This window comes from Apium graveolens, chromosome 1, assembly GCF_009905375.1.
Source record: "Apium graveolens cultivar Ventura chromosome 1, ASM990537v1, whole genome shotgun sequence".
NCBI classification, from domain to species: Eukaryota; Viridiplantae; Streptophyta; class Magnoliopsida; order Apiales; family Apiaceae; genus Apium; species Apium graveolens.
Window position 1 is genome coordinate 4,399,538 of NC_133647.1, and position 19,974 is coordinate 4,419,511.

Genomic DNA, 19,974 nt, shown 5'->3' on the forward strand with positions numbered 1-19,974 from the left:
AAGAATATATATTTGATGATAAAAAATAAAAATTCAAAAGCTACCATTTTAGGGTATAAAGAGACGACACAACCCTAATTCTACACTACTCGATCTATATTTTAGTTCAGACTCAACCAGTGAGAACCACATTGACAACTACTAACTCAACAAGTATGGAAGTCAAATTGAAGTACACTATAAACAGATAGAGATTGGTGTGTCGAGCAACAATACAGTTCCACAAATATTTTTTTTGGGTTGATCCTGGGTGACTAGAAATCTACTAGGGGTAACAAAAAGGTTAAGCTTAATATAATTGTCGATGCTTTCCAACCAGGGATAACAAAAAAGAAAAGAGAAGAAAACCAAAGCTTTCCGAGCTCATGCATGTTCTAATCTAAATGGGTATCGTAGTGTTGTAGCAGCAAACAAGGTCGATACTTTTTCTAAAAAGATCAAGATAGAAAACATACTCACAAAAGTGCACAAGTGAGATCTATTCAAAAGAATCCTTTCCCTTCTATAGTATGCTATTCATAAGATCTCTTGTCACTGCAAACAGATAAGAATGCCTATGAAAGCACATCAGTTACTTCATATTCAATATAGAAAGATTGACATAAATAAGCAGCAAAAACAGCTCAATCATTAGAAAAGAGCACGATAGTTTTATTAATTGAACAGCAAGGCACATATGATACCATACCATAGAGCAGATGATTTAACTACGAATGGGATTTTAAGAAGCTTAAGGAAAAATAAAATTGTCTCAATGTGTACTTTCAGGTGAATGATGTATCCGACTTAAATTTACTGACCCAGACTCAACCGACTCTGGCATCATTGCCTCATCAGACACATCAGACAAAAGCATAGTACCACATTTAGTTTCAGTCAACTTGTGGTCATTGTCAGCACAATGACCGACTACAGGACTGCTAGATGGCATCTCTTCAATTTTAGGAAGCAAAGGAGGGCTGGATGGTTCTACGTTTTGCAGGGAGGTGGATATATTCTCCTGCCTGGATACTGGATCCACCTCCATTTCCGTTATGTTCGCCATTTTAGGCTTCCCCTCTGATCCCACCATATTGTCAATAGGAGATGTCTCATCCAACTTCTTGCAAGCAAATTGGCTTGCCTCCGAATCCCTTGGCAAGTCAATATGCTCCTTACGATCTAAGACTGCATCTTCTGTTCCTTGCCCATCACAAAATGAAACAAGCGCTCCTGAATTACCCTCAGTCAATGCAGCTTTCTCATTATCCAAACCCGGGACCTTGAGGTACTCCGAATTGGGAGTTTGCACACACTCTCCATTTGCAGCTCTAGTTTCTCCTTTCTGCTTCTCATAAAGAGACATTGCTTTCTGAAAGTTCAGAGCAGCTATAAGAACTAAATAAAAGTAAAATGATGATAGTGCATAAATTTTGTATAATCAAGATACATATTCTGCATGCTCTTACTCATTAGACACACACACATACTATTCTTTATATTAAACTAGAACATATAGCATCCATGTATATTACTACCACTATTAACAAGAGTCATAAAACAGATCCTCCAACATTTTTAGAAGGATCAATAAACTAAATCCACTCAATGACTTTAAAGTATGCAAATGTTGCATTAGCAACATATAAATGTTGCTTAAAAACTGTATGTGACATGGAAGTTGAAAGACTGAAAGTATTGAGCACGTCCAAACAATGTTAAACTTATCAAAAAACCAAGTAACATACAAACAATGCACTTCTGCGACGAGCACAAATACTGTAGCTAGAAACATGAAATTTATTATCTATTATACAAATTATCAAAATTGACGTCTAGGATATATACAAACATCTCATTAGTTAATAAATACTTGAAGTAAGCATGTACCTGAAAAACAGAATTATTTATAGCAGAACTCATAATCTGATCAGAGACTTTGACGTCTAAAGCTTCCTGCTATAAGAGAAATAAGAATCAGAAAAGTAATCTGGCAAAAAAAAAGGAATAAAAAAGATACTGAAGAGAATTTAATACAATTCAAGTTTCAGAATAACTACACTTTACCTCCACGCATAAAATCTTGAAATCTTCCTCAATTGCAAGTGTGTTATGGTCAAAGTCCAATAAGCTAGTCAACTTGTGGTACAACTCAGGTTCAGTAAGATCTGTTGAGATATCAAGCCTGGACAAATAAACATTGTATTCATGAATATCACCCTTCATCGACATCTGCAAATTCTCGCGACTCTCCAATGAAAGATTCTCTGGAGTGTTCAAAGTCACAGGAAGAGCATCAAAAGACTGCACATCAAGGCTATCAGCTTTAACAATTGTCTGATTTTGTTCATTCTGTGCTTGCTGTCCAGACACAACATCATCACCTTTCGAATGTTTCAAATCCTCTTTCTGAGTAGATGTCAAGTCTGTGCTCAACCCACTATTCGGCCCTTTCCACAAGTCTCCACTTGTGTCCCATGCTCGATTGCCCATCTGAGTCCTATTTTGGTCCCAATCTACTCTCCCGTAACTACGATTATCGTCACTGAATACTGAGCTATTTGCATCCCATCCGTGAGGGGCAGAGTCATCTACTGAATTCCGCCAACCAAGTTGACGCCCATGGCCAGGGAATCGATCCGCATCTGACATATGATAAGGAAGGTTGTGGTTCATATCCATTGGAGGTCTAACACCAAACATAGGTGGAGAAGGAAACTGTTGCATTACAGCATGAAAACCTGCAGGAGGTGGACCATGCGGAAAAGGTATGTAACCATTGGCCACTGGGGAAGGCCAGTTTGGGATACCTTTCCAAGCATTTCCTTGGGATCTTCCCATATTAGAATCACTGCCTCTCCTATGACGATTGTTGAACCTACCTCTATTATCATCTTCCGAAGGGCCAAAAGCTGAAGGACTGTCTACACCTGTCCTGAACGGAGGTGGAGGAGGTAATATGGATCTAGAATTGCTAGAGAAGTTTCTGGTGAAAGGAGAAGATGCAGATGATTTATCTCCATCTGCTTGGGAATACTCATCAATAGCATGTGTGTGCATAGGCAACTCTCGACCTCCTTTTCCTTCCCTCCCAGAATAGTCCCTTGGACCACCACTTCTTTGACCAGATTCTTCTTTATCAATAGACCGCCTAACATCAGTTCTATTCAGATGTCTCCTATCATTACTTGTTGATGATGGGGATTTATCCACTGTACGTAAGGGTGAGTCTCGGGCATCTGATCGCAAGCGTCTATCAGCCGAAGATTCATTGAACTGGCTATCATCCTTTTGAACGGATTTTTCCAATAACCGAGATGAAAGCACCTTCTCATTCTGTTTAGTGCCATTATACTCTCTTCCAGAGCTTCCATTCTGCCGCATCCTCTCTTCATAACCATAGTCTCTGTACTTGGATTCTTCAAGCTTCGAAACCCTACAATCATTTATAGAACAGCCAACAACTGTTAAGGCAACTTTGGGTAGTTCATATAAAATAATAATAATATTATTTGCATATTTAAAAGGTATCAGTTCAACTACATAATTTGTGATGTTTCTGTTTATGCACTATGAATACATACGATAGCAGTGTTGACAAAAGGAACAAAAGTTTAAAAGCATCATCACCAGATAATCTAGTCTACTGTGGAGCATCATATACAAAGTATTCACAAAGTTACTAGTATAAAACAAACATACCTGTAATGATCTCTAGCAGCATGAGTGCTGGAACTAGGAGAACTTCTTCGACGGCTGTGATTCAATGCTACATCTGTATCTACATTCCGAAAATTAGATCTTCCTCTCTCTGTCACCAAGTCAACTTTATTGCTTCCAGATCTCTTCTCGGTATCAAACTGTTGCTCTTTTGTACTTTGAGGCCTAATATCATTATGATCCTCTTTATCAGTTGCCTTCCTATTCCCCCTGTCGTCTTTATATCTGGAACCTCTATCTTCGTAAGGGGGACTGATATCATGATTGCTTGACTTCCTATAGTGATGATCAGAAGTATTACTTTCATCCCTCAAACGCTTCATTTCAGAATCACTAATTCGATCTCTAGAGCTGTGCTCGTCCCTGTACTTGACATCTCGAGATCTCTTGTCTCTGTCACTATCGTTTCTATGCTTCACATCCCTGCGCTTACTGTCTCTGTCAGCATTTTCACGATGCTTTTCTTCCTTGTGCCTGTTATCTTTGTTGAGATCTTCCCTGTACCTATCATCTCTGTGCCTGTCATCTTTGCCACCGTCTTCATGATACTTATCCTCCCTATGCCTAGTATTTCTTTCACCATCTTCACGATATTTTTCATCCTTGTGTCTTTTATCACGATCGCCATCTTCACGATAATTGTCATCACAGTTTATGTTGTCACGGTCAGTTTCTTCACGATATTTAGCATCCCTGTATCTACTGTCTTTCTCTCCCTCTTCTCTATATTTGGCATCCTTGTATCTACCATCCTTGCCATCCTCTCGATATTTATCTTCCTTGTGCCTGCTGTATTTTTCACCATCTTCATTGTATTTATCCCCATGCCTCTCATCCTTAGACCACACATCCTTGGAGCGCTCTCCCTTTGAGGAACGCTTTTCATCATAATCTCTTGCATCATCTACATATTTATCCTTGTCACTAGAACCATCAATTCTCCTCCTTATTCTTTTCTCCAGTTCCTTCTCCAGCTCCGGGTTTCGAATCTGATCTTGTGCAGGACCTTCTGTAAAAGAATTTAAGACAAAAGATGGATACTTATTAACTAAATAAACTGTAAAATAAGCGTCTTGAAGTGATTCGGAATAAAGCTGGGATTATAGATGGAAACACAATTTAAAACTAGATGTAGTAGTCGGTTGCCTCGTATTGTGTTTATAGAAAAATATCAGTAAACAGCTTTTAACTGGCATTAATTGTGGAACCCTTTTAACTTCATAGCAAAACTTCCTCAGGTTCATTGTAATAAATATTGGTTTCAACATTTAATACATGGTAAATTATTCTAGAATCCTCTTAAGTTGAGGTCATATACCCCTTCACCAAAGTATACTGCATCCTCTCTTCACTGAGCTATATGATTTTCATTTAGTAATCCTTAATAAAAGATATAATTAAATACATAGCACAGTGATCCAACCTCAAAATGTTTGGTGCATAATGTCTTATAAATGAGGATACAGTGTCAAAAGCAATTGCAACATGGTTAGTCAGCTCATTAGAAGAAAACTAAACCCTCAACAATTCTATGCCATATGCCAAATATAACCCAAACTATAAAACGTTAAACCAGCAGCCTTACAAAGGTACAAAACCCTCTAGTCCACTCGATCACTTGTGTACCATGTAATTCCAAATTTCAAATTTTCTTTAAAGAAACTACTAGAACTTCATGCATCTCATTTATTTACATATATATAAAAACTCCTAAAACATTTAACATCATCACAAGAATCAGTATATTATTCCAACAATCCTCTATTTACCCTGTCACAGTAAAACGGATTGCTACCTGCTTCTCAAATTTATATGAAGTTCTTATAATAACTTAATGTGAAGTTTTTACAACAAGTAAAAATGGAAATCATACAAAACCATTTATGACATGAACATCTAAATTGCATTTCACATAAGCAAATAAGCATTCTTAAATCATAACAATCAACACACATATATATACCAAGAGCATGTATTAAACTAAAAAAAACAACCCCGCAATTACGAATATCAAAATTACACAATGTATCAAACTCATACCAATATTCTCTCTTCCACGCTTCCCATGTCGTTCCTCACTCACATCAACCGAATGCTTCCTAGCCAATTCCACGTCCTCCACCACCACTTTCTCCTTCTCCACCCTTTCTTTCTCCTTATACTCCTTCCTCCCATGCTCCTTCTCGCCTTTACGTCTCCCACTCTTACTCTCCTCCTCCACAACCTCCTCCTTAACACTCTCATGTCTCCTCCCACTCTTACTCCTCGAAACCTCAACCGACACTTTCTCAATTCTCTCCCTCTCCCTCTCCTTCTCCTTCACTCTCGAACTCGACAAACTCTCACTCTTCTCGACCAACACATCATTCTCATCACCGCCATTCCACCTATCACTCCCTCCACCTTCTCCTCCTCCCTTCTCCTTCCGCCTTTTCGACACGACAACAACCTCCTCCACCAATTCACCGTTTCCATGACTCAAAACATCTTTCACCGACACTTTCCGCTTCTCTCCCGCCACCAAATCCTTCGAAACCCTAACCGAAACCTCATCTCTCCCATTCTTCTTCAAATCTTCCTCCGAATCCGAGTAATCTCTCACTTCTCTCAAACTATGCTTCCTCGATTTCGTTCGCGAACTTCGAGGCATCTTCAAACCCTAATTAATCCCCGCCGTCAATCCTCAATTCAAAATCTCGACTTTTTGATACTTTTCGATACTCAAACCCTAATTCAATTCGCCGCCGTCAAATTCACCGGAAACCTAACGTCAATCGGAGAGATCACGATTCCGGCGATCCAGAAACCGACCTCTGTGTGTGTATGTATAGGTGTATGTATAGATACAGAGAGAGAGAGAGAGATGAGAATCGGAGGCGATTGGTGATATGTGTGTGTGTCTCTGCTGCTAAATTAAAATTAAAACCAATGTAAATCTCGTATTAGTTTGAAATGACGTTATTGCCCTTGGGTTTTTGAGATAATTACTCATCTGGGGGCTTGACTTTTAATTGGCCTTCAGAAGGTATCTCTTATTCGAGTAGAGGCACCATAGGCTTTAGGGTAATTTAAATGAATATTTTTAATAGTTAATTTTTAATGTACTGTATTTGTTTAAATATTATTATTTCTTTGAATTGATTATTCATAGGATTTACACTATGATAAAATGGTAATTTTTCAAAAAAAGTATTATAAATTTTTTGAAATGGTAAAATAATATATGGGTTGTAAAAAGATTCATTGGTAATCCGTGTAAAACACGATCATGGTCCGATTTGGATTACAACTATTTTGAATTTTTGAATGCACGCGGTTGTGGTATTTGTTTGCACGCGGTTGTGCTCCAATTTAAATTATTTTTTTTGAATTTTTGATGCACGCGGTTATAATGTTTATTTACACGCGAATATGTTTCAATTTATATTATTAGTTTTGAATTTTTGTTTCACAAGGTTTCGGTTTGATATCTGCATTAACATTTTTAGAAAATCGAAAAATCTTGTCAGGAAAGATTTGTCGTTGGAACATTATAATTTTTTGATTTTTTTTATTTTATAAAATTGAAAATTTAGATACTATTTTGTCTATTAATTCTTTAGACACTTGTCATTAGGGATAGTCATTAGGGATAGTTATTCTCCTAACCCCGGTCATTAGATTTAAATAAATGTCATTATGCACAAAATACCTTATAACAAATAGAAAACAAACTAAGAGTTTCTTCAATTTTGGTGGGCTTGGTTGGAGTTTTCTCTTCTTCATACATGATTGTTTTGGATCTTTACTGTATATGTGTTAACAGATTGGCTCTGATACCACTTGTTAAGTCACATACACTGTAGAAGGGGGTTGAATACAGTGTAAACTACAATCAATCGAATTAAGAACACAAGTATGAAACTCAGAATAATCTTATTAATAAAACAGTATTACAATGGAACCATTCTCTCTCAGTGATGAACAAATTTCATGAGAGCTGCTAGGTTTACAATGAATAATATTCTCGATTATGATAACACTTATAGTGTAAACCCTATGTTGTGTTTATATAGATACACAGTTACAAGATAAACTTCTAATTGATATCGAACATAAGTCTGCTTCCTAAAATATATCAATTAGTTATCTTTTCCTCCAAGTATTCTATTCTTCATATAATTCTTCTCCATGCATATCTCTTCTTGTGTTTGCCTTAATCTTCTTTCCTTCAATCAGCCGCCTTCTTATCTGAACGTCTTCAAGTCCTGATATTATCTCCTGATAAATATCTTCTGATATCTTAAGTTCTGATAACTTAAGTTCTGATATCTTAAGTTTCTGACTTCAGTATAAGTCCTGATTTCTAGTTAAGTCATGATTTGTCCAGTTAGTTAGGATCTGAAAACTAAACACAAATCATTATTAGACATGACATCACAAATATATCTAACAAGCACAGTAATCCTCATTGGATTGAATAGTCACAGAACATTCAAATCACTATTAGAGTATAAAGATCCACATCAGATAACAATCAACATTTAATGTATTTCAATTTAAGCACAAATTACATGAAGATAAGACAATCTGTAAACACTGATCATAAAGTCTGATGCATGAGAACAAAAACTAAGCAGATTTAGAGAAAGAACCTGAAACAATTCCAAGTTCATTTACCAGTCTTGTAAAAGTAGCTTCACACAGTGGTTTTGTGAAGATATCTGCTAGTTGTTGATCTGTTGGAACAAAATGCAATTCCACTGTACCTTCCATCACATGTTCCATTATGAAATGGTACCTTATGCTGATGTGCTTTGTCATTGAGTGTTGAACTGGATTACCTGTCATAGCAATAGCACTTTGATTATCACAGTAAATAGGTATTTTAGAAAATTCTAACCCATAATCCAGTAATTGATTTTTCATCCAAAGAATCTGTGCACAACAGCTTCCTACAACAATATATTTTGCTTCTGCAGTTGATGTGGAAATTGATTTATGTTTCTTGCTAAACCAAGAAGCCAATCTGCCTCCAAGAAATTGGCAGCTTCCACTTGTGCTTTTCCTGTCTATTTTGCATCCTGCAAAATCTGCATATGAGTAACCTATTAGCTTAAAATCTGATTCTCTAGGATACCACAATCCTAGATCAGTCGTACCCTTGAGGTACTTGAAAATTCTTTTCACAACTATTAGATGATGTTCTCTTGGATCAGCTTGAAATCTTGCACAAAGACAGATAGCATACATGATATCGGGTCTACTTGCAGTTAAATAGAGTAAAGAGTCAATCATACCTCTGTAGTTAGTAATATCTACTGATGAACCAGTATCTTTATCTAACTTGGTTGCAGTGGCCATAGGAGTGGATGCAGTTGAACTGTCTTGCATTCCAAATTTCTTGAGTAAATTTCTGGTGTACTTGGATTGACAGATAAAAGTACCTTCTTCATTTTGCTTGACTTGAAGTCCCAGAAAATAACTAAGTTCTCCCATTATACTCATTTGATATCTTGATTGCATTAGCTTTACAAACCTTTCACAGAGTTTGACATTTGTAGAACCAAATATGATATCATCAACATATATCTGTACCAAAAGTAAGTCCTTTCCATGGTTGAGGTAGAACAGTGTTTTATCAATTGTACCTCTGTGAAATCCACTTTCCAGAAGAAATTGAGCTAAAGTCTCATACCATGCTCTTGGAGCTTGCTTAAGGCCATAAAGTGCTTTGTCAAGCCTGTAGACATGATTTGGAAATTTTGAATCTACAAAGCCTGGAGGTTGTTCCACATAAACCTCTTCTTCCAATTCTCCATTGAGAAAAACACTTTTCACATCCATTTGAAAGACTTTAAACTTTTTGTGAGCAGCATAAGCCAAAAAGATTCTTATGGCTTCCAATCTAGCAACTGGTGCAAATGTTTCATCATAATTAATACCCTCATGTTGAGAGTAGCCTTTAGCAACCAGCCTTACTTTGTTCCTTGTAATTATGCCATCACTGTCAGTTTTGTTTCTGAACACCCACTTTGTGCCAACAACTGATCTGTTCTTTGGTCTTGGTACTAGGGTCCAGACTTTATTTCTTTCAAATTCATTTAACTCTTCCTGCATTGCTTGCATCCAATCAATATCTTGAAGAGCTTCTTCCACTTTCTTTGGTTCAGTCTGACATAGAAAATAATGATAGATACATTCATTTGATGTTGCAGTTCTAGTTCTGACACCTGCTTTAGGATCTCCAATTATTAAGTCATGTGTATGTGATTTGGTCCACTTCCTTGCAGATGGAAGTTGATTTCTAGAACTGGATCCTCCCTCATGATCCATGCTGTCTCTATCAGCATTTTCTGATGCTCCCCATGTAGTTATGCTCTCTGAAACTATAGAATTTGAGTTGGATCCTTCAGGATTTGAAGAATCAGAGTTTCCAGAATTATCAGAATTTGGCTCATCAGAATTTGATGAATCAGAACTTGAAGAGCCAGTGACAGGTTCTGATGCTTTTTGAGAGTCTTGAGTTGTGGTAGGATCTTCAGCTTGCTCCCCCTGGATAGGTGCATTTTCCTTTGGAGTTGTTACCACAGTTTCAATGACATCAGAATTTAACCCGTCAGAACTTACAGGATCAGAGTTTAAGTCATCAGAATTTACAGAATCATAATTTAAATCTTCATTTTCAAATATCAGTTGATCATGATCATTGAAATCTTCAAGTCCAGTAATCTTCTTATCATCAAAAGATACATTGATAGATTCCATGAAAACCCTTGTTCTTAAATTGTAGACTTTGAAGGCTTTTGTGGAAAGTAGATATCCAACAAAAATTCCTTCATCAGCTTTTAGATCAAATTTTGACAGTTGTTCAGGATGAGTCTTAAGAATAAAACACTTACATCAAAATACATGAAAGTATTTCAAATTTGGCTTCTTTTTCTTCACCATCTCATAAGGTGTTTTTCCATGCTTGTTTATGAGTGTAGCATTCTGTGTAAAACAAGCAGTCTGCACAGCTTCAGCCCAAAAGTAGGTTGGTAGCTTTACTTCATCAAGCATTGTTCGTGCAGCTTCAATGAGAGTCATATTCTTTCTTTCTACAACTCCATTTTGCTGTGGAGTTCCAGGTGCAAAAAATTCCTGTTTGATTCCATGCTCTTTGCAGAACTCTTCCATAATTGAATTCTTGAACTCAGTGCCATTATCACTTCTTATAATTTTAACAGAATCTTTGACCAACTTATCCAGCTGTCTGATATGATCAATTATAGTAGATGCAGTTTCATTCTTCTTGTGCAAGAAATACATCCATGAGTATCTTGTGAACTCATCCACTATAATCATAACATATTTCTTCTTTACAATTGACATGACATTGACTGGACCAAATAGATCAACATGTAGTAGGTGATAAGGCTCAAGAATTGAGGATTCAGTTTTGCTCTTGAATGAAGATTTTCTTTGTTTTGCCTTTTGACATGAATTACAAAGGCCATCAGGAGCAAATACTGATTTTGGCAGTCCTCTCACAAGATCTTTCTTTACAAGCTCATTTATGTTGTTGAAATTTAAATGAGAGAGTCTTTTGTGCCAATTCCAGCTTTCTTCAATTGATGCTCTACTCAACAGACAGATTGCAGAACCATCAGAACTTGTTGAAAAACTGGCTTCATAAATGTTACTATGCATGTTGCTCCTTTGATCCATCTCAAGTTCATAAGTCTTGAGCATACCATAAGTTTCATCAAGAGTAGTTTCAGTAAGGTCATAGTTGTCTCTTATGGTAGTAGACTTCAAATCCCAATTTTCAGGAAGAGCTCAAAGGAATTTTAGATTTGAATCTTCAAGATCATATTCCTTGTCCACCAGTGACAGATCATTCAAGAGTTTGACAAACCTGTCATATAAGTCAGTTAATGACTCATCAGCTTTTGAGTCAAAGTGCTCATACTTTTGAGTGAGTATAGTCCTCATGTTCTTCTTGATTGCATCAGTTCCCTGACATCTTGTCTCCAAAGCATTCTATATCTCCTTTGCAGTTTTGTAATTAATTACCCTGTTTGACATGACATTATCAATGGCACTATGCAACAAATGCCTTACCCTTGCATCCTTGGCAAAAGATGAGATGTCTTCAGTTGTGTACTCACCTTTCTCCTTTGGTATGGTCTTTGCTGGTTGATCATCAACTATAACAGAGAGCTTGGTAGGCTTATGTGGTCCTTTATTAATTCTGTCAAGGTATTCTGGATCTGTAGCTTCCAGAAACATAGCCATCTTCACTTTCCATATGGGATACTCAGAAGGTCTCAGTATGAGAACCCTAATAGTCTCATATCGACTATGGGTTTGAGTCTTTTGAGTTTCTTCAGTTTTGGTGGGCTTGGTTGGAGTTTGTGCTTCTTCAGACGTGATTGTTTGCATCTTTACTGTATGTGTGTTAACAGTAAAGCTCCGATACCAATTGTTAGGTCACACAACACTGTAGAAGGGGGTTGAATACAGTGTTTATACAATCAAATTGATTTAACACAAGTGTGTAACAAAGATCAAGTATATTGAATAAACTCTGTTACAATAAGAACTGTTGTTCTCTCTCAGTGATGAACAAATATCACTAAGAGCTGTTAGGTTACAATGTATAATCTTCTCGATAATGATAACACATATAGTGTAAACCTTAAGTCTGTGTTTATATAGTACACAGTTACAAGATAACTTCTAATTAATATGGAATACAATTTTGTCTCCTAAAATATATCTATCAGATATCTTCTACAAGTCTTCTAGTCTTCTAACTCTTTCCATGCATATCTTCTTTTATTTTAGTCTCGATCTTCTACTGTAAATCAGCTTCCTTCCTTAACTGTAAATCTTCCTGCACTTAAGTTCTGATATGACCTTAAGTTCTAATATTAAGTTCTGACTTCCAGTAAGTCCTGATTTCAGTAAGTCCTGATATGTCCTATTGTTAAGTTCTAAAAACTAAACACAAATCATATTAGACATGACATCTCAAATATATCTAACACATGTATATGTATCGAGATGTCAAATAAATACCCAATTTGTCCATAAATGGACTGAATTTGATTCCAATTTATTGAATAAATCAAAATAAAATCATAATAAATTTGCCAAAAGTATTTTACCAAAATAATTTAAAGTTCCGAGTTATCTATAAGTCTAAAAAGATGCTTGTAGAGAACTCTTTAAGTTAACACTACTAGAGAACTCTACAATGACTTATCGATAAGTCATAATAATGCTTATCGAGAAGTCACTCGAGAAGTCAGTAAATTGACTTATCGAGAACTCACTCGAGAAGTCTTAAAATGACTTGTCGATAAGTCAGTTAGACTTATCAAGAACTCGGATCTCTATATACTTTTGATCAGTTTAGGTCTACCTTGTGTTAAGTTTACATATTTTAAGATGTAAATTAACAACTTAGCAGTTTACTTAGAATTTGAAAAATTTCAAGTTAAATTTTTTGTTTTTGAAATATTGTAAGTCATATGTCATAGCCTATTTGTATATTCGAGGATTCAACTCAACTCAAATAAGAATGTAATAAGTAAATAGTGGATCGACCGTCAAAGAGATCTCGCAAAGTAATATCTGTCAAAGGATTCAGAAACAAGGTTCATCTACAGACTTGAGGAGTTAATTCACTGGAAGAAGTTCAAGAATTTGATCATGCCTCAGTGATATAAATCAAGATCGTGGATTTAATCAAATGACAGAGATCTCGTCAGAGTATCATTAATTACAAGGATTTAATCTGAAGAAAATCAAAGCGTCAAAGTCAAGACATGAAGAAACGTCACGGAAGTTAGTCACTCATGAACCAGACAGTACATCGAGTGTCAACATTGAAGTGGTGGAATTGATTCATAATTTTCAGTGATTTTCAGAAGATCTGCAGAAGGATGGGTGCTGTTGAAGACTAGAATTAATTCTCTATTAATTAATTAAGTCATCTAATTTAATTAAGAAAATAAATTATATCTGCGAAGAATAATTTATTTATTAATTGAATTAATTGATTAATTAATTCTGAATTAATTTTAGGAATTTTCAGAATTTAAATTGGATTAAAATCTGCATTAAATCAACAAGACAATTGAAAATGAACTAGCATGACAATCAGGATTGTCATACCGATTGTCATGCTAGGCCATTTTCAATAGTCTCACCGAAAGTTACACTAGAAGAAGGATTGTCTTGCTAGTTCATTCTGATTGTCATGCTAGTTCATTCTGATTGTCATGCTAGTTCATTCTGATTGTCATGCTAGTTCATTCAGATTGTCTTGCTAGTTCAATCCATTGTCCTACCGAAAGTCTTGCCAGCTATAGGATTGTCATGCCAATTCAATTCTATTCGGCTGTTGATTAAAAAGAAGCAGAGGAGCAGCATCTCAATTATCCAGAGAAAAGAAGTCAAGAACATACAGAGAGAAAAAGCAGCCAAATATTTCATCTTATCTGCTAATTCAAAGATCAAATTTCTAGCTTGTAAAGTTAAATCCAATCAACTAGAAATCATTCTCTTGTTCTTGTTTAACAATCTAGCGGATCAAAATCCCTAGAACTTAATCTCAAATCGCGTTTAGCATTTGATTCTAATTATTGCAAAAATAGAAAAAGTTCATGTCGAATTTATTCTAGATTTGTGATAATTGATTTGAGATTAATACCTTGTAATCGATACAGTTGTTGTAACACCTTTCAAGTTTAATAATATTTTTATTTAACTTGAATTTTGTTTCACATTTTTTATTCCGCATTTAATTCGATTATTCGGTGCTGTTTGTATTCAACCCCCCCTTCTACAAACACATTGGGACCTAACAAATATAAATATGCAGAGATTTCTGAAATATTTATAATTCATATTTCAGCTAATTTCCAATTAAATCAAATTAATTTTGATTTACTAGAAATTAATTTGCTGCAACACATTAGCTGAGTTCTTACCTTAGGATGAAGAATTAATCATTCCAATTTCACCTACAAGTCTAGTGAAAGTTGTTTCATCCAAAGGTTTAGTAAAAATGTCAGCTAATTATTTTTCTATTGGAACAAAAATAAGCTCAATGGTACCATTTGTAGCATGTTCTCTGATAAAATGGTACCTTACATCAATGTGCTTTGTTCTAGAATGATTAACTTGATTTGCCACTATAGATATAGCACCAGTATTGTCACACATAATTGGAATTTTGTGTAACACTAGGCCAAAGTTCATTAGCGGATTTCTAATTCAAAGCACTTGAGCACAACAACTTCCTGCAGCTATATATTCAGCTTCTCCTGTAGAAGTTGACACGGATTGTTGTTTCTTGCTATACCAGGATACAAGTCTTTGTCTAAGAAACTGACAACTTCCTCTAGTGCTCTTCCTGTCAACCCTGCATCCAGTAAAATTTGCATTTGTGTAGCCAACAGCTTCAAAACCGGTTCCCTTAGGATACCACAATCCCAAGTTTGGAGTCCCCTTCAAGTATCTAAAAATCCTCTTTACAGCCATCAAATGTGATTATTTTGGATTGGCTTGAAATCTTGCACATAGACATGTTACAAACATGATGTCTGGTCTACTTGCAGTTAAGTAAAGTAATGAACCAATCATTTCTCTATAGCTTGAAATATCTACACTCTTTCCTTTCCTATCTTCATCCAACTTTGTTGCTCTAGACATAGGTGTAGAAGCAGGTGAACAATCAACCATACCAAACTTTTTTAATAAATCCTTGACATACTTAGTTTGGCTGATAAAAATCCCATCACTTCTTTGACTAACTTGAAGTCCAAGAAAGTAACTTAATTCCCCCATCATGCTCATTTCATATTCACTCTGCATAAGCTTAGAAAATCTTTGGCAAAGCTTCTTATTTCTAGAACCAAAGATAATGTCATCCATATATATCTGAACTAGGATCATATCATCACAATGATTTTTGTAGAAGAGAGTCTTGTCTATGGCACCTCTAGTAAAACCATGTTTAAGTAGGAATTATGAAAATATATCATACCAAGCTCTAGGTGCCTTCTTTAGTCCATATAGAGCCTTGAGTAACTTGTACACAAAATTTGGAAATTCTGGATTTTCAAAGCCAGGTGGCTGTTACACATACACTTCTTCTTCTAATTTACCATTAGGAAGGCACTTTTAACATCCATTTGATACACTTTGAAATTTGAATGTGCAGCAAATGCTAGAAAGATTCTTATTGCTTTAAGTCTTGCAACTAGAGCAAAAGTTTCATCATAATCAATTCCTTCCTCCTATAAGTAGCCTTTTGCAACTAACCTTACTTTGTTCCTAGTAACTACACCATTTTCATCCATCTTGCTCCTGAACACCCATTTTATTTCAATTACACTTTTATTCTTTGGTGCAGGAACTAGCTCCCAAACTTTGTTTCTTTCAAACTGATTAAACTCCTCCTGCATTGCAGATATCCAATCAGGATCCATTAGAGCTTCTTCAGTTTTCTTAGGCTCTACTTGAGACAGAAAACATGCATGTAGGCACTCATTAGCAGTTGCACTTCTAGTTCTCACACCAGCATTAAGATCACCAATAATTGCTTCTCTAGTGTGAATTCTATCCCACTTCCTTGTGTGAGTTTGTTGACTTGTGCCTTCATCATTTGTATGACTTGTAGATCCTTCTTCTCTTTCTCCCCCTGAGTTTGTGCTATCAAATTTAGGTGTTTGAGATGAACTTCCATTCCCATAATTTTCCTGTTCAGTAGTCTCTTCATTCAACATCTGTTATACATTGACTTCATCTTCACCATCAGAATCACTATCAATATTGAGGTTTTCAAATACAAGGGCTTCATTTTCATCAAGGCATTTCAAGCCTGGACACTGTTAGGGCGAAAACACGCGCTAATAACACACGCAAGTATACGCGTTCGCAGGTAATATAGAATACTTTCTAGTTCGTTCCCACAGAGACTCAGACTAATTATGTTCAATTAAACTCACTCACCAATGTATGATTACTTCTCAATATTAAGAAAATAACACTTAGAATTGATTAACTAATTATTAACTATAATTAACTACTATAATTAACCACTTAATTACACTCGAATTAACAATATTAAAACACTCATGAGAACACAACTTCATTACTACTTCCTTCAATAACCATTGTTATTACCCTTAGCATGTAACAGTGATGATATTAATCGAATAACACGAAACTGATAAAAGCCAACTTTCATTGTACTAATACCATTCTACCAAACATCCACAATTAAGATAGAAGTTGAATAGGCATCAATTATGTTGAGTCCCTATATGTCTACAGAAATTGACAACATAATGATTTAAGCACAAGTTATTCATTTTGATTACACAGGGTGAATAAAACGGTTAGAGTTACCCGCTAATCATGCATATTCATACATGAACCTATGCTAGCATGACAAGTTCTAAATCTCAAGATCCACCGTCGCTTCACAAGAGATTAACACCCTATCTTATATGTTCGCGACGCACATAAGACGAATACACACAACCAACACTAGATATCATACAATCATCACACACTAAGGTATTAAACAACTAACTAAAGAATTCCATAGTAAATCCGTTAAGACCCCATGATCACGATAGCCCATGATAGCACTCATCGTCATCATGGGTTCATATGAAAACATGATAAATAAACACAAGAGAATAATAACTAAAGCTACTTATATTTAACCAGAGTACGTCACAAGAGTAAATAGGTTCAAACTAAGAAAACTAGCATCCAGCGTTACAACGAAATAAAGAATACAAGAAAATATGCTTCCTCTTCGTTGCAGTGTGCAAAAACGGTCTTCTTCCTTATCTCCTTCGCTCCTCGATTAATCCAACGATCCAACCTTTTTGAAACGTCTCTGAAATCTACTTATATAGGAGTCCCATAAAACCCAGATAACTCAGAAGTTGGAAGCCAAACAGAAATAGAAGTCTAAAATAATAAATCTGAATTTACGACCCTGCGCGGCCGCTCAGCTTTCCTGAGCGGGCGCTCAGCTTCTTGCGCGGCCGCTCAGCAGAGCTGAGCGGGCGCTCAGACCCCTTCTGGAAAATTGATTTGTTTTGCTCCGTTTCTTCGCTGTAATCTGCTCCTATCTTCCCATTTGCAATGCTAAACACATGCCAAGGCTTATTATTGATGAATTCTCTCCTGAAATGCAACTAATACCCTGAAATGAACAAACACTAGAAAAATGCATCAAATACACAAAATACTTGATTTCAAGACACCAATTAAGCTATTATAAGACGTTCTAAGTGGTATAAAATGCCACTTATCACACCCCCAAACTTAAATCGATGCTTGTCCTCAAGCGTCACAGACTCAAAAATAAAATAAAAACATGCATGAATGCAATCTATATGAAATGCAGTGATCCCCCTTACTACGACCAAACCAACCAACTTACGACATCTCAACAAATGCAATTAGGTGAATAAAGATCAATCGAATCATACAAACTAACATACAGCCAGAAATGTGGTGTGTGCAAATGCTTAACAGATATGCTTTGAAACTAGATCAATTATCATGACTCAACTATCATCAAGGCAATCGCATGATTATACAAAGAATAAAAATTCTAGGAACAAAGTGACTTATAACACTTCAAGATTATAGAGCTTATTACGGAATCATGCTTTTATTCAAATGCTTATTTGACCGTGCAATGAGTGAGTTCCACAAAAGACTTATACAATGTCATCCATGTAGCGAGCGTTAGGTTAGCGGATCCCAGACTTTAAAAGCCTTAGGTCACTAGGCACAAAGTCCCCTAAGAACTTAATAACTCGAATACCAAAGAGCCCACTCTTGATCAATTATGCATACTCTTTATTTTTTTTTCTCTTTTTCTAATTTTTTTTCCTTTTCTCTTTTTTTTCAACTTTTTGAGCAAGTGCGTTTCGCTCCATCTTGCTCAACCATAGACTACTCGCATAAACATACGAGCCAGCTACTAGCCATTTGACGCCTAGCCACAATTAGCAATGAATTCCATTTTTCACTCCATTTTTTTTTCTTTTCATGCCTTTTATCACTAAGAACCTATTATAAAATTCTAAGCATAATCAATAGATTAACCTCGATAACCATCAAACTATAACAACAATTTAGTCCTTAAGCATTCTCTAAGACTTAGTGAAATTACAAGTGTTTCTAGCATGCATATCACCCTATACAACTCAACATCACCTTAACGCTATCACTACACTCGCATCAACATCACAAATCAATTGGTAAATTAGCCCAAAAGGGATCATGATAAATGCATGAGCTACATGACATGATAAACAAATAAAGCTAAAAATAATAATAATAAAAAACTATATGGCAAAAATTGTGCAATTATATGAACTAAACTATCATGAACATACAACTATATGATACACACACAAAATATTCCTTAACTACCACCCCCAAACTTAAAATCTTCACTGTCCCCAGTGAAGGTAGTAGAAAGGAACACAGGGTATACCTATTTGGAGAGATCATCATCATCATCACCCTCAGAGGGTGGTGTATCAGGAGGCGGATATGCAGAGTCCTCACCAAAAACTGGCCACTGGATGTCAGCTCCAAGGCCTCGAAAAGCAGTCCCTAGCACAAGGGTGAGCTCCTGAGCAAACATGCTCTGTGTCTCGTACATAGCATCCATCCTCCTCGAAATCCTCCTATACTGGGCATCAGCCATCCCAGCACCCTCCTGAGCTCTAGAAGAACCAGCCTTATCTCGCCTTGGCCTCGTCATGGTAGCACCTCGTGCTGGACGCCCTCCTGGAAAACGATAACCCAGCCTATGCTCCTCGGGCTCACCACCGGTCCACTCCTGCATCGCATGCAGAGTCCCGGAATCAATAGGAGCGGTCGGAAACTGCAACTGCTCATGAGACGACCACTAAACTCCCACCGCTCGGCAAAGCTTGGTAACCGTAGATGCATAAGGGATGTTCATGTGCTTAGCTCCCCTTAAAAACTTCAGAATTCCTTGGTAGATGAACTCACCAAGGTCCACATAGTACTCCTCATTCAAAATTCGGCCTTCGCGTTCGCATAAAACTCGCGAACCACGCTCATCGGCACTGCTTCAGGAGACTCACAAAAAACTATCCACCCCTTCTCAGCAATCATAAGCAACAACTCACCATCCCTCCCCGATGGTAAAAACCCCCTCTCTTTCAAAATCGGCTTACCCAGAAGCCTAGTATACTCCTCCTCAGCAGCCCTATCATTCAAACGAGG

General features: G+C 36.4%; 1 protein-coding gene across 2 annotated transcripts; it reads right to left on the reverse strand.

The window, feature by feature from the left end:
* Positions 1–608: 608 nt before the first annotated feature.
* LOC141659810 (uncharacterized) lies at positions 609–6,604 on the reverse strand. 2 transcript variants are annotated; one of them, XM_074466737.1, is made up of 5 exons: positions 5,740–6,604; positions 3,682–4,708; positions 2,047–3,415; positions 1,870–1,938; positions 609–1,351 (listed from the first exon to the last, which is right to left on the reverse strand). In XM_074466737.1, the coding sequence occupies exons 1-5, from the start codon at positions 6,347–6,349 to the stop codon at positions 752–754; spliced, it is 3,675 nt and encodes a 1,224-aa protein (XP_074322838.1). In that variant the 5' UTR covers positions 6,350–6,604; the 3' UTR covers positions 609–751. The 2 variants fall into 2 exon arrangements, with proteins under 2 accessions (XP_074322838.1, XP_074322844.1); XM_074466743.1 differs by having other exon boundaries at positions 1,870–1,935; positions 5,740–6,603.
* Positions 6,605–19,974: the final 13,370 nt, after the last annotated feature.

Excerpts from the sequence above, each read along its gene's own strand:
- LOC141659810 (XM_074466737.1), bottom strand. The coding sequence starts at position 6,349 with ATGCCTCGAAGTTCGCGAACGAAATCGAGGAAGCATAGTTTGAGAGAA. Across the intron at positions 4,709-5,739 it reads GCGTGGAAGAGAGAATATTG|AAGGTCCTGCACAAGATCAG; the intron begins GTATGAGTTTGA and ends ATTCTTTTACAG. Across the intron at positions 3,416-3,681 it reads GCTGCTAGAGATCATTACAG|GGTTTCGAAGCTTGAAGAAT; the intron begins GTATGTTTGTTT and ends AAATGATTGTAG.